At 40.1% G+C, this 13287-nt stretch overlaps 2 protein-coding genes and 14 non-coding genes across 16 annotated transcripts in view; all 16 read right to left on the minus strand.

The window, feature by feature from the left end:
• The window catches only part of Pmar_PMAR004050 (hypothetical protein), a gene marked incomplete at both ends in the record, with an annotated part of 3702 nt that extends 301 nt beyond the window's left edge, over positions 1 to 3401 (minus strand). Inside the window, 4 exons of the mRNA XM_002765089.1 lie at positions 351 to 473; positions 518 to 566; positions 2019 to 2073; positions 3393 to 3401. Of these exons, the coding sequence (XP_002765135.1) occupies positions 351 to 473; positions 518 to 566; positions 2019 to 2073; positions 3393 to 3401 (236 nt within the window). The remainder of the gene's footprint in view (positions 1 to 350; positions 474 to 517; positions 567 to 2018; positions 2074 to 3392) is intronic.
• Positions 3402 to 5521: 2120 nt separating this feature from the next.
• On the minus strand, positions 5522 to 7116 carry Pmar_PMAR004051 (conserved hypothetical protein; the record flags this gene model as incomplete). Its single annotated transcript, XM_002765090.1, has 6 exons — positions 5522 to 5556; positions 5775 to 5847; positions 5935 to 6009; positions 6129 to 6233; positions 6549 to 6687; positions 7085 to 7116. The coding sequence occupies 6 exons, from the start codon at positions 7114 to 7116 to the stop codon at positions 5522 to 5524; spliced, it is 459 nt and encodes a 152-aa protein (XP_002765136.1).
• A 4232-nt stretch (positions 7117 to 11348) lies between these two features.
• Positions 11349 to 11420, minus strand: Pmar_PMAR004052. Its single transcript has one exon. It is a non-coding gene; the product is annotated as a tRNA-Gln (tRNA).
• A 62-nt stretch (positions 11421 to 11482) lies between these two features.
• On the minus strand, positions 11483 to 11554 carry Pmar_PMAR004053. Its single transcript has one exon. It is a non-coding gene; the product is annotated as a tRNA-Gln (tRNA).
• Positions 11555 to 11616: 62 nt separating this feature from the next.
• Positions 11617 to 11688, minus strand: Pmar_PMAR004054. Its single transcript has one exon. It is a non-coding gene; the product is annotated as a tRNA-Gln (tRNA).
• A 62-nt stretch (positions 11689 to 11750) lies between these two features.
• Pmar_PMAR004055 lies at positions 11751 to 11822 on the minus strand. The gene has a single exon. It is a non-coding gene; the product is annotated as a tRNA-Gln (tRNA).
• Positions 11823 to 11884: 62 nt separating this feature from the next.
• Positions 11885 to 11956, minus strand: Pmar_PMAR004056. Its single transcript has one exon. It is a non-coding gene; the product is annotated as a tRNA-Gln (tRNA).
• Positions 11957 to 12018: 62 nt separating this feature from the next.
• Positions 12019 to 12090, minus strand: Pmar_PMAR004057. The gene has a single exon. It is a non-coding gene; the product is annotated as a tRNA-Gln (tRNA).
• A 62-nt stretch (positions 12091 to 12152) lies between these two features.
• Positions 12153 to 12224, minus strand: Pmar_PMAR004058. Its single transcript has one exon. It is a non-coding gene; the product is annotated as a tRNA-Gln (tRNA).
• A 62-nt stretch (positions 12225 to 12286) lies between these two features.
• Positions 12287 to 12358, minus strand: Pmar_PMAR004059. Its single transcript has one exon. It is a non-coding gene; the product is annotated as a tRNA-Gln (tRNA).
• Positions 12359 to 12420: 62 nt separating this feature from the next.
• On the minus strand, positions 12421 to 12492 carry Pmar_PMAR004060. The gene has a single exon. It is a non-coding gene; the product is annotated as a tRNA-Gln (tRNA).
• A 62-nt stretch (positions 12493 to 12554) lies between these two features.
• Positions 12555 to 12626, minus strand: Pmar_PMAR004061. Its single transcript has one exon. It is a non-coding gene; the product is annotated as a tRNA-Gln (tRNA).
• A 63-nt stretch (positions 12627 to 12689) lies between these two features.
• Pmar_PMAR004062 lies at positions 12690 to 12761 on the minus strand. Its single transcript has one exon. It is a non-coding gene; the product is annotated as a tRNA-Gln (tRNA).
• A 62-nt stretch (positions 12762 to 12823) lies between these two features.
• Pmar_PMAR004063 lies at positions 12824 to 12895 on the minus strand. The gene has a single exon. It is a non-coding gene; the product is annotated as a tRNA-Gln (tRNA).
• Positions 12896 to 12957: 62 nt separating this feature from the next.
• Pmar_PMAR004064 lies at positions 12958 to 13029 on the minus strand. Its single transcript has one exon. It is a non-coding gene; the product is annotated as a tRNA-Gln (tRNA).
• Positions 13030 to 13091: 62 nt separating this feature from the next.
• On the minus strand, positions 13092 to 13163 carry Pmar_PMAR004065. Its single transcript has one exon. It is a non-coding gene; the product is annotated as a tRNA-Gln (tRNA).
• Between the last annotated feature and the right edge of the window lie 124 nt (positions 13164 to 13287).

Here is a 13287-nt window from a genome sequence, read left to right on the forward strand (position 1 = left end):
AATTTGCAAAAATTACGGTAACAGTAATGGGCATGATGATTTTTTCCCGCGAAATATAAAATTTACCAAAAAAACGACCAGTGAGAAAAAAACGGTAAATTTTCAGGAAAAAATAATTTTATCGCTGCAAAAAGAAAATAAACTGACAACAGGAAAATATTTTTTGTCCGTAAAATTTTTTTCCAAAAACCAACTGTATTAAACCGGCAAATTTTCATATGAAAAAACAGAAAAAAATTTTCTTGCTGCGCTCTCCTTCCAAAGTAAAGGGAATAAAATGGTACCGAAACCGACGATAAAAAATATTTTTCCGTGAAAATTTCCGAAAAAAAACAGCAATTTTATTCTACCTTTCCCTATCAACACTTTCCAACGTAATCGGTTGCTCATAATGAACCCCAATATCTTCAAAAAGATTTTCCTCCAGCTTTTCAGAATTCTGTCGGGATTTTAATGGTGTTAACTCCTTCACTCTGAAAAAATAGTGGTGACACCAGTGGTGACACGCCCAGCTTACTCATTTACCGCACCCTTCCTCGAAGTGACAGCCTCCGTTTTATTCGGACCTGTACCGAATCATGTTCAAAAAATGGAGAAATTTTTTCATTTTTTTTCCGGAAAAAAATGCACCCATCTCAATTTTTCCTGCGAGAACAGAATCATACACGGTATGAAGTTATGAACAAAACGATAGCAAAAATATATATTTGATTCCCCAGCTGAGATCAGGAGTTTCCAAAGCTCAATTATAAAAAATGACGACTTGGCGTAGAAGTGTACAAAAACCAACAACAACGAATTTTATGCGTTTGACGTTTCGAAACTGAACGTTTTTACTCGGGGAAAAACTTCAAATTAGAATTACCTTCAAAATCGTTCTTCGATGAAACCTCTACTACGCTTCTAACCCGAAGCGAATCTCCGACGGAAGTAGGCGGCTCTGAAAAAATCCAAAGAGAATAAAATAATAAAAATCTGATGGAAAAATGGGGAAAAATTTCGAGAAAACTTCACACTAAATGAGCGATGTTAATGTACATTGTAGTTTCACCCTAGTGATATGAAAAAGAAAAAACACCAGTGAAAGAATATATTTCGCGACTATTGCGAGTATCGTAAAACGGGTGAAACTCCAATATTTCATGTTCATATCGTATATCCATGAAATTCGTCAATGAAATTTTATCGTAGATCAACTACTTGCAATACGTTGGTACACCATCATCATCATCATCGCCTTCCCGAGTAGAGTTGCATCGTCATTTAAAAAACACGAAAAACGTATCAAAACACGTGATGCGTTTTACGTGATACGGAGTCATTTTCCAATCTATTTCGATCACTTCATAAGGAGTATTACATCCCTCGAAACTCTCTCGGTTGAAGGAAGCTCTTAGTTAATTTCCTGATGATTCACAACGCAATCTCCACTACTGTGGCGTTTTCTCAACAACGGAAAAATTTTCGCGAAAAGCGGCCGCTTTTTTCAATTCGGAAGTTCTGCAATAACATTGGAGTTTCATAACCCGTTTTACGTGAAGTGGCGTCGTAAAACTCGGTGAAAAACGCGATATTCGCGGTCGTGAAATATGTTTTTCATATCACTAGGGTGAAACTCTATTGAAAATCAATACTAAAAATCTACCAACAGCAACAACGTTATATTGAATATAACGTTTTTGCTGTCGGTAGATTTTTAGTATTTTAGCGAATATAATGGAGTTTCACCCTAGTGATATGAGAAACACTAGTGAAAAATGTATTTCACGACTACTGCATATCACCGCGAATATCGCGTTTTCTACATCGCGTAAAACGGGTCGTGAAACTCCAATATTACCGTAAATTCTGAATGTTCTCATATATACCATCAAAACTCCACATATATGGTGAGGATGGTATGTTCCATATATTCCATCATAAATTTTAGACGTTTTCTGAGACTCCCTCAATTTCCCAACAATTTCACACTCGTAAACAATAACCATTTTCAAATACGTTCTTATACCCAGCCGTACCACGATTAAGAATGTCCTCCTCCCCTTCCTCATTTGTGAGAGGCGGCTTTCGTCCCTGCAGAAAATCTAAGCACCTCCACAGCGCACGAGGATCCGCCCAATTCGAGTATGATGACGACGATGATGACGATGATGACATAAAATGGAAACCCACATTCTTAATAATGATAATAATCAATATTGGAGTTTCACCCGTTTTACGCGATATTCGTGGTGATATGCAGTAGTCGTGAAATATGTTTTTCATATCACCAGGGTGAAATTCCAATCAGTGTATTAGGAAAAAAAACGAGTCGTCAAACACCTGAATTTTCACTAGCACATTAATGTCGAAAAATATGGTGGACTCTTCGGATGGAGTCGGAAAAAACGGATAGAAGTGTACAGAAACCAATAAGAATTTCCTCAAAATTTTTATATTGTCACCATCACATGTGGTTGACCATGTGCGTATTTTTCCAAACTGCTAACCATTGCTGGAGTATGAATATATGTTCGCTCTCCTCAGCTCAGCTCAAGGACGTCCTCACTATACGAGTTCATATACGAATTCGGAGTGTACAGAAACCAATAAAAATTTCCTCCAAAATTTCCTCAAAAAAATTTTCATATTGTCACCATCATATGTGGTTGACCATGTGCGTATTTTCCCATACTGCTAACCATTGTTGAAGTAGGAATATATGTTCGCTCTCCTCAGATCAGCTCAAGGACTTCCTCCATTCAAAGTGTACATAAACCAACAATAATTTCCCCATAATTTTCACATATTTTCGCGCCGCGAAAGTACCCCACTAAACACAAGATCAACTCCAACCCGTTGAAGAGACACCTGGATAGGGAGATGGTTTTTCGGCAGTGATAGAATACACTCAGTTTTCATCGATTGAATAATCTCATATTTTGAGCACCTCAACAGCGACTTCTTCAGGAAGGGGAGTACTTCTGAAAAAAAGGCAATTCCAACCTTCATCTCCTCAGCTGAAATTTCACCACCAATTTTTAAAAATCTGCACATGGTCAACAATATGAAAATTCTGAGGAAAATTTTGAGAGATTTTTCTGGACACTTCTACCCGAATTCATTTATGAACTCCCACAACTACTGAGGAAACTCCTGAGCTCAGCTGAGGAGAGTTAACATATATTCCAACAACCACCATCAGATATCTGGAAAAATGCGGAAAAATATGCATATGGTCAACCACATATGTTGGTGACAATATGAAATTTCCGGTGAAATTTTTACCATTCCTACCCAAATTCATATATAAACCCGTGAGTAAATCACTGAGAGCAGCACTCGAAAAGCAAGCCTATATTCCAACATCACCCTCCAGAGTTGCAAAGACACTACTTATTCGCACTACTCACGAGTAGCATTGATAAAAATATTCGAGCCTATGGACTTTCACTCCGCTGCTATATATATGTATTCGTCCAATATACACTCGTAATTATAACGCGATAACAGCATGTCTTATCGTGCCTCCGCGCGATGACGCTGCGTCACAACCACCGAAATATGTTCTTTATAATTGTTACTAACAGTTATTATAAAGAACATATATCAACCTAACAATTTCTTAGGTTGAGTGTCGTAAGCATCTACCTTTGTTGTCTGTAGCTTACAGAATTCAACGAATTTCTCAGTAAGAGGTGGCTCATTAGAAAGACCTTAACGAGCGCAGCTCAACGGCACTTTGGAATATTCCCTATACATGTCGTTTAATATACAATCGTCATTATAACGCGATAACAACATATACTTCTCTTCACATCTCAGCGAAGTGATGCCGAAATATGTTCTTTGTAATTGAAAAATCGAGTATTGTATTTACATTTATACAGAAAATGTGCTATTGTTTATTACTTGCAGCACTCAAGAAGTAGCTCATTAGAAACAGCGCAGTTCAACGGCATTTTAGAATTCCTAATATTTGGAATATTCCCTATACATGTCCAACGTGATCGCAATACTCCGAGTATTTCATCCCCGTTCCCACAAGCCTACCCCTTGGAAGAATCCGTAACAGTAGTGGTAGCATCCTCAACGCCCTTCTCTTCGTCCGAGCTGATCCTGAAAATCAACGACAAAATTACTCCCGAAAAAAGTCAGTTCCAGAGACACCTGCACACAATTCTTGATACTTAACCAGACCTTCAGCCAGCTACTTAGTCTTGCTAAATACTACTGTATTTTCCCTAGTGTGAAAACTATACTGTTGTGTTTACCATGGCTCCTACGACCAATGCCGATCGGTTATCACAGAAAAAAGAGACGAAACATATGCAGTTGTTCTTTCTAGCCATATCTACATATTTTGATTACTACTTCTCCATACCGCTCCTCCGTGATTTCTTGCTAGGAGGCGCTGCTTCCTCCTCCTCAGCCGCCTTCGAATGGGGTAGGTGCTCTACGGATGGGTCCTGCTCGCGGTCCTCAAATAAACGCTTCCGGCGGGATCGAACCTGGGTCGTTCGATAGGCATACCGCCACCCTACCCACTGGACTAAACTACTACTATTACGATCACCTGTCCCGAAACACTACGGATGGATATCAGCAAAAAAACTATAATAGTATTAATAGTCCATGCTTAACAATAACATATCATGATTATTAATAATCATATTATCGATTTCACCAGTGTGGCAAAATTTATACAAGAAAACAATTATTCATACAATAGTTTATACATAAAATTTATATTAGTGTGGTAAAAATACCACAAATGTTGGTGACAATATCAAAACTGCGAGGACATTTCGGAGAATTTCTTCTAGGTTCTGTCCACTTCTCGTATATATTCTCTCGATCCGTATATGAGCTCCTGCTGAGGTAAGCGAACATATTTTCGAACACTGACGTTCACTGGAGTTTCACCACCCTAGTGATATGGAAAACATATTTCACGACTACTGCATATCACCGCGGATATCGCGTTTTTCACCAAGTTTTACGACGGCACTTCACGTAAAACGGGTTATGAAACTCCATTAAAAGAATCGAGTGTACTACACATTTTGCTCATCAAAAACTACTTATTATTACTAATTATATCTACTCCAATACGTTAATACCATATATAACGTTTTTACGTTTATATAATACGTTTTTATATATAACTCAGTTTTCTACCTCAGCATCCAACGCCTCGAAAAGTGGGGTCTTGAAGATCCCGTCGGTACTTTCAAAGAAAGTCGGCATTGCTAGACCTGAACTCAACATCATATTTTTCACCGCCACAGAATTCTTTTCAGCGGTTGAAACCATCGATTTCGCCCAATAGGGAAATCAATTTCGGGTTGCACATCTACACTCCACATTTTTTTAGAAAATATTGATGCCGCTAATCGTGACTGTGATTTCTCTACCCGCAAAATTGATAGCCTCAACAACGACCACCAGAGAATCATCCCGGAATCTATATTGTTCCCGCGGGAAACTCATTTTGAATTTTCTACGTATGGCTAGGGATCAGTTTCCGGTGTGAATGTCATCACATTAGGAACATTCTCCCATTGTTATCAAACCCTGAAGAACGTTATTTCTCGACGCTAAATGAGTTTCCCACGACGATTCTTTGAAGACATAGATTCTCCATACCCACAGAGTAATTCAACTTCGAGAAGTACTTCTAATGTGGTGATGACATCTACATGGGAAACTGATTGAAGAATGCGTTCCTAGCCATCCGTGGAAAATTCAAAATAAACTCCCACACGGGAACATTATAGATCCTCCTCCCCTACCTTCGTGCGCCTTCTCGTATTCAAACGCCTGCAAGACCATCTCGAATTTGTCAATGTCTTTAGCATAAATTGCCTGCAAAAAACACCCCCTCTAGAATCGAACCCACAGCCTCCTCCATGCTCGCCCAAACCGTTAACCACTACACCACCCTTCCCCTACTTCCTGAGACACCCCAGCTTCGAACTCATTCCACAGATCCTCAATCTCTTGAGCCGTTTCTCGGCTACCCAAGTCCTTCCGTAAAAACGACAACATTTTCTGCAGACCCTGAAATAGGAGAACGCAAAACCGTAAAAAGTTCGCAAAAAATTTACATATATAAAACACATACGATGGAGTTTCACCCGTGATACGAAAACTACTACTACTACCTCCCGTTCAAGTTTGTGCTTTTCCTCTTTACTAACTCCACAGAAGGGGGTAATATCACCAGCCACCGCCTCAGCCACATCGTGAACCTGTGATGGCCATACAATTATTACGCGGAGATTCTAGCGTAAAACGCTAGGAAATGTGTTTTTCACTAGTGTTTTCCATACCGCGATAAGAAATGTGTTTTTCACTAGTGTTTTCCATACCGCGATAAGAAATGTGTTTTTCACTAGTGTTTTTCATACCGCGATAAGAAATGTGTTTTTCACTAGTGTTTTTCTTATCGCCATTTGAAATGAGAAAATACAAAAACAAGGCTATAGGTTTCCAACACATCTACGGCGTTCTGCCCCAAAATGAATAACAATTTTCATTATTTCACTTCCCGGTAATACTACTACCAAAGCCATCCGTATAGTTCTTCCTCGATCGAAGTCCTTCTTGTCGTGGGGAGTCAACATAGCCAGCACTGCACAACGATGCATATGATCGCAATCTGATTCGGGATTAGGAACTCCACTGCGGACCCAGCCAGTTCTTCTGAAATGAAAAAATATAATTTTTTTTCGGAAAAAAAAGTAATGTTTACGAAATTTACCAAATTTCTCCCAGAAACCAGTTTTTTTCTGAGAGAAAAAAATTACGAATTTTTCGGGGAAAATAGTAATGTTTTCGAAATTTACTGAGTTTTTCCCGAAAACGGATCCGACCAGTTTTTCTGAAATGGAAAAATCGGTGAATTTTTCAGGAAAAAATAGTGATGTTTTCGAAATTTACTGAATTTCTCTCAGAAGCGGATCCAGCCGAAAATTTTGGGAAAAAGTAGTAATGTTATTGGAATTTACCACAATTTTCACAAATCCCCAAAAATCGGAGAATTTTTCGGGAAAAAGTAGGAGTGTTATTGAAATTTACCAAAATTTTTCCCAAATTTTACCGTAAAGTTTTCAATTCGCCGATAAAGTGCATAAAATCAACTATTCCCTGCGCTTCTATTTTCCTCCCAGTAGTAGTGGGAGTAAACGATGACGAAGAGGAGGAACGGAAGAATCGTGAAGATATGATGCCCATTTTTATAGGAGGAAACCTGCCAAAAAACCAGTGAGGAGCGTATTTCTTTCTGTGAAAAGCGAAGACAGTAGCGCGCGCCCGAATAATCGACGCACTGGGGGGGTCTTGAAATTGATGTAATCGCAGCAGAAGAACGTGATTCATGTATTGCTCGTTATTAAGAACCGCTTCGAATGAAAATTGGTGTAATCGTTAGTTTTCAAGCAGTATATTCCGATGGTCCTGAGTTCTATCCTATGCGATGGTAATACTATTTGTTTCTCCATATAGTCCTGTATTGCGATGCCATACATTGACTTTTGTGTTATCCACACGATCATTGTTTTTGATCGTTATTTTATTGTTCATAACCCTTTGCTGACTTGCCCTTTTTCATTGTTGCCGTAGACCAGCAGACATGTTGTGGTAAGTGAACTCAAGTGTAGATATGTCGTATTAACATTGGAATGGAAAGAGATGAGACTACAGCGTAAAGGCTAAATATAGTGCCTTGACACTCGTGCTTGCTCGAGTAACGATCGATATGATATTGTGGACAAAGTGGCCGCCCTTCTGATCGGTGGTGGTTTGTGTCCCTTATATTTTTAGGTGTGAATCTAAGTTGATAATACAAGTCGGAAAAATTGTGAAGATCTATTCGGCATATACGTGCTGTTAGGATGGGTGAGTTTTAAGGTTCGCCCGCCCTGTTATAGCTGTAGTTATCGATTCAAGGAAAATAGTTATTATGCAACCCTCTCAAGATGTTACCTATTGTGTTCCATATGGCTAGTACCCTAATAGATAACTCAACAAGAGTTATTAACAAGTGATTCTCAACTTATGTTAAATACAGTAATCATGAAGTATACGCTAGGCTAGCAAGGGAGACAAGTATCACAAGAATCTAAACTTACAGGAGACACTTGTGTACAACATTTCCTTACACGTGCAGTAACATACTTCAAATTGAAGTTTCTACGGGGGTTGACGATTTTTTTGACAGTGAAATTTTGCAGTAGTGGCAACCATAAGAGAACTCAAAGGAATGGTTAATGTCTCTAGAGATACTATCTACAATTATATTCATAAAATCACCAACTAAATCCAAGCCTCCCGAATGAGATTAGGTCATGAAATAGGCTGAGCTAATCCTTGTGTGTTAATGTGAAAGAATCGATGTGAAGTAAACTAAGTCGGGTCGTCGGTACACATGCGATGATGATATTGGAGTTTAACCCGTGTTACGGGAAGTGGCGTAATAAAACGCGATATGAAGTAAATTGAAAACTCTTCGAGAATTATCCCATATCAGTTGGAGCTTCGCACGTGTCTTACTTTTGCGAAACTATGTGTGCTGTATATCACGGGTGAAACTCCATTACGCAACTCCTCTCTGTGATGATTATGAAAAACTAACACGAGCAATCGAGTATTTGGACGTTTTCACTCTTCTTTTTCCGTTCGCTTTCTGCGACGACAACACCAGAAATATGGGCGTATCTTTTCCCACCAAGAATCTTCCCGCTGCGTAACATCTTTCGCTGCTTCCAGATTACGGAAAGCATCATTCCACAACTGAAAGGCAATCTATGTTCAGTGTGGGAAAATATACACATGGTCAAACACATGCGTTGACGATAATATGAAAATCACGAGGAAATTTTGGGTAGTTATTTTCATTTATACGAATTCAGGTAGAAGTGCACAAAAACCAAGAAGAATTTCCAAAAATTCTCTCGGAGTTTTCATGTTACGACCAACACACGCAGTTGACCGTGTGCATGTTTTCCCGCAAGGTCTATGTTCTAATCACGAATGAGAATAGAAGTGTTAAGAACCCAACGAAAATTTCCCAAAATTTCCTCAGAATTTTATTCTTGTCACCGACACATGTAGTTGACCATGTGCATATTTTATCACAATGGGAAAACAAATTTTCCACTTCTTCGATTAGCATTAGCAAACAAGGATGGCGATCATTTAATCTTTCCCGGGCTAGCATACTTTCGCATGTTCAACAGCCTTCTTCACATTAGGACAAATACCGAAATATATCAAAACGGTGAAAGCTCTGCAAAGTGACGGTTTTACGGTATGAAATAAAATATACCACACATTGCAGTGTGTGAAACCATGCACATGGTCAACTACATGCGCTGGTGACAATATGAAAATTTTGGGAAAATTCTCATTGATTCTCAGTACACTTTTACCCGAATTCGAATGCATACTTCTATAATTAGTGAAAAATTTCCTGAGCTCCTGAGCTGCAATAAGCCGACATATATCCCAACACTCCCCAAAAGCCATCGCGGTTTCACATGTAGTGGGAACTAATTCGATGCCAAAGAAAATTTATGTTTTCCATCAGAATTTTCGTATCGCACAAGAATGTTTTTTCACTGGATTTCCCGACAAATTCCCCCAAAAAATCTCAGATTTTTCCAATGCTACACCACTAATTTTCCTCCATAACCACCTTTTTCTCCTCTTTTCTGTGCTCTCGATCTTCTTTATCAACAGCTTGCAATAAATACTGCCCTAGTGATGAGTTCACGCTCTGCAGCTGTGAAATGCATCTGAGGAAAATCACACAGAATAGAACAAATAGTTCACGCGAACAAACTCAATACTAATAAAACCAATTAATAGCAATGCGAAACGAGCGGAGCATATCCCGCAACAACAGGCACTTTCGCGTTGTGCGTGCGTGGGTGCAGAATTATCCTCACTTAGCTGTTAAGTTTAATTGACTTTGGAATCTCGTGGACACTAGCCGTATTGAGGTTGTGAGCTTTTTCTCAACTTGAGTGCCACCAGATAGATCCGACGGCTCCTCTATATCCCGAAGTTGTCGCGAACGGCTCAAGAGATATGCACTAAACCTCTTTTTGACGGAGAAATGCCCAGCCCGAAAATCGAACCAGGGACGTACGATAAATTCACTCACTGACTCAATGGACGCGGACTAAGTGAGCCTCGCCTCCGCGTTACGAAGACGTAGTTATAATTACTTCCTGACTTCTTCATATTCTCCTTTCTGTCGAAGTGCTGTGGCTTTCCTATACAACGCCTTGGCCTCCAGAGGATTTTTCTTCAGCACACTGTCACAGTGCCGTACGGCGTCATCCCATCGCTGAATGCAAAACCCCATGTGAACAATCCCGCACAGGTTCTATCCCACCCTCAGACGTAAACAAGCCTGTGCAGCATTCAGCTCTGCTCGTGTTGCTATTTCGTCAACCTCTACAACACAATATATCAAAAAAACTCCGCTCCGTCGCTGATACTACCATTTTGCTTGGACGAGTCCTGAGCGTACGCTTCCTTACTGTTTATATAACCGATGCTTTTCAAAGTCATCTCCCAGGCTTTCAGCGCGCCCTGAATTCATCATCAGAAAAAATGCGATTGGATGATTTAACGATTACGACAATCAGCAAAACTTAATTCGATCGAATAGAAGAAGTCACATGCAAAATCGCCCACGAAAAAAAGGTAAAATATCACCCTCCTCTTCTTTTCAAAACAAGTTCATTTTTGAAGAGAGTAAAATGAATATTTTTCCATCACAGCGAAATAGTTTCCCATAAAACCTCAAAGTCGCCTGCAGCATAAAGCTCCTTTCCACGATCGGGTGATGACGTGCTGTGCTGAGACGACACTGTAGAAAGGGGCATAGAGAAGGGAGACTACAGTAGAGGCAGCATGAGGGTTTACTCGGAACGATTACTTATTGGAGGATTACAACTTACGTTATAATTATTATCGTGATTAATTTGTGAACCATTGGAAAAATGGTGACTTACAATTCTTCACATCTTAGAGGTCCGTCATTGAAATTGCGAAGACGCAACGGCAAGCTAACGCACTGTAGAGAATTGTGTCATGAAAGCGTTTGGGTTAAGATACGCCTTTTAGCGCAGGAAAGTCATCCCAGATGGAATTGTCTAACATGTTATGCTTTTACACAGCCAGACCAGATTGATGTAGTCCTCTGGCATAGCGGCCCCATTCGTCAGATAGCCCACATCAGATCGTCGCCAGATTCAGAGTCTGGAGTGCTAACCGTTACACCATAAAACCATCCATTTGTATTTACTTGACGCGGCGCTTTTGCTCTCCGATATAATAACTATCATATGCTAAGGTTTTACCGGGATTTGAACCCAGATCGCCAGATTCAGAGTCTGGAGTGCTAACCGTTACACCATAAAACCATCCATTTGAATTTACTTGACGCGGCGATTTTGCTCTCCGATAGAATAGCTATCATATACCAAGGTTTTACCGGGATTTGAACCCAGATCGCCAGATTCAGAGTCTGGAGTGCTAACCGTTACACCATAAAACCATCCATTTGAATTTACTTGACGCGGCGATTTTGCTCTCTGATAGAATAGCTATCATACACCAAGGTTTTACCGGGATTTGAACCCAGATCGCCAGATTCAGAGTCTGGAGTGCTAACCGTTACACCATAAAACCATCCATTTATATTTACTTGACGCGGCGCTTTTGCTCTCCGATATAATAACTATCATATACCAAGGTTTTACCGGGATTTGAACCCAGATCGCCAGATTCAGAGTCTGGAGTGCTAACCGTTACACCATAAAACCATCCACTTGTATATACTTGACGCGGGGCTTTTGCTCTCCGATAGAATAACTATCATGTACTAAGGTTTTACCGGGATTTGAACCCAGATCGCCAGATTCAGAGTCTGGAGTGCTAACCGTTACACCATAAAACCATCCATTTGAATTTACTTGACGCGGCGATTTTGCTCTCCGATAGAATAACTATCATATACTAAGATTTTACCGGGATTTGAACCCAGATCGCCAGATTCAGAGTCTGGAGTGCTAACCGTTACACCATAAAACCATACGTAACAAATAACTTGACGCGGCGCTTTTATTCTCCTAAATAATAGCTATCATGTACTAAGATTTTACCGGGATTTGAACCCAGATCGCCAGATTCAGAGTCTGGAGTGCTAACCGTTACACCATAAAACCATCCATTTGAATTTACTTGACGCGGCACTTTTGCTCTCCGATAGAATAACTATCATATACTAAGGTTTTACCGGGATTTGAACCCAGATCGCCAGATTCAGAATCTGGAGTGCTAACCGTTACACCATAAAACCATACGTATCAAATAACTTGACGCGGCGATTTTGCTCTCCGATAGAATAACTATCATATACCAAGGTTTTACCGGGATTTGAACCCAGATCGCCAGATTCAGAGTCTGGAGTGCTAACCGTTACACCATAAAACCATCCATTTGTATTTACTTGACGCGGCGCTTTTGCTCTCCGATAGAATAGCTATCATATACTAAGGTTTTACCGGGATCTCAGCCCCGATCGCCAGATTCAGAGTCTGGAGTGCTAACCGTTACACCATAAAACCATTCGTATCAAATAACTTGACGCGGCGCTTTTTGCTCTCCGATATAATAACTCTCATATACTAAGGTTTTACCGGGATTTGAACCCAGATCGCCAGATTCAGAGTCTGGAGTGCTAACCGTTACACCATAAAACCATCCATTTGTATTTACTTGACGCGGCGATTTTGCTCTCCGATAGAGTAGCTATCATATACCAAGGTTTTACCGGGATTTGAACCCAGATCGCCAGATTCAGAGTCTGGAGTGCTAACCGTTACACCATAAAACCATCCATTTGTATTTACTTGACGCGGGGCTTTTGCCCTCCGATAGAATAACTATCATGTACTAAGGTTTTACCGGGATTTGAACCCAGATCGCCAGATTCAGAGTCTGGAGTGCTAACCGTTACACCATAAAACCATCCATTTGTATTTACTTGACGCGGCGCTTTTGCTCTCCGATAGAATAACTATCATATACTAAGGTTTTACCGGGATTTGAACCCAGATCGCCAGATTCAGAGTCTGGAGTGCTAACCGTTACACCATAAAACCATCCATTTCTATTTACTTGACGCGGCGCTTTTGCTCTCCGATATAATAACTATCATATACTAAGGTTTTACCGGGATTTGAACCCAGATCGCCAGATTCAGAGTCTGGAGTGCTAACCGTTACA

This window comes from Perkinsus marinus (assembly GCF_000006405.1).
Source record: "Perkinsus marinus ATCC 50983 genomic scaffold scf_1104296975656, whole genome shotgun sequence".
Taxonomy (NCBI): Eukaryota; Perkinsozoa; order Perkinsida; family Perkinsidae; genus Perkinsus; species Perkinsus marinus.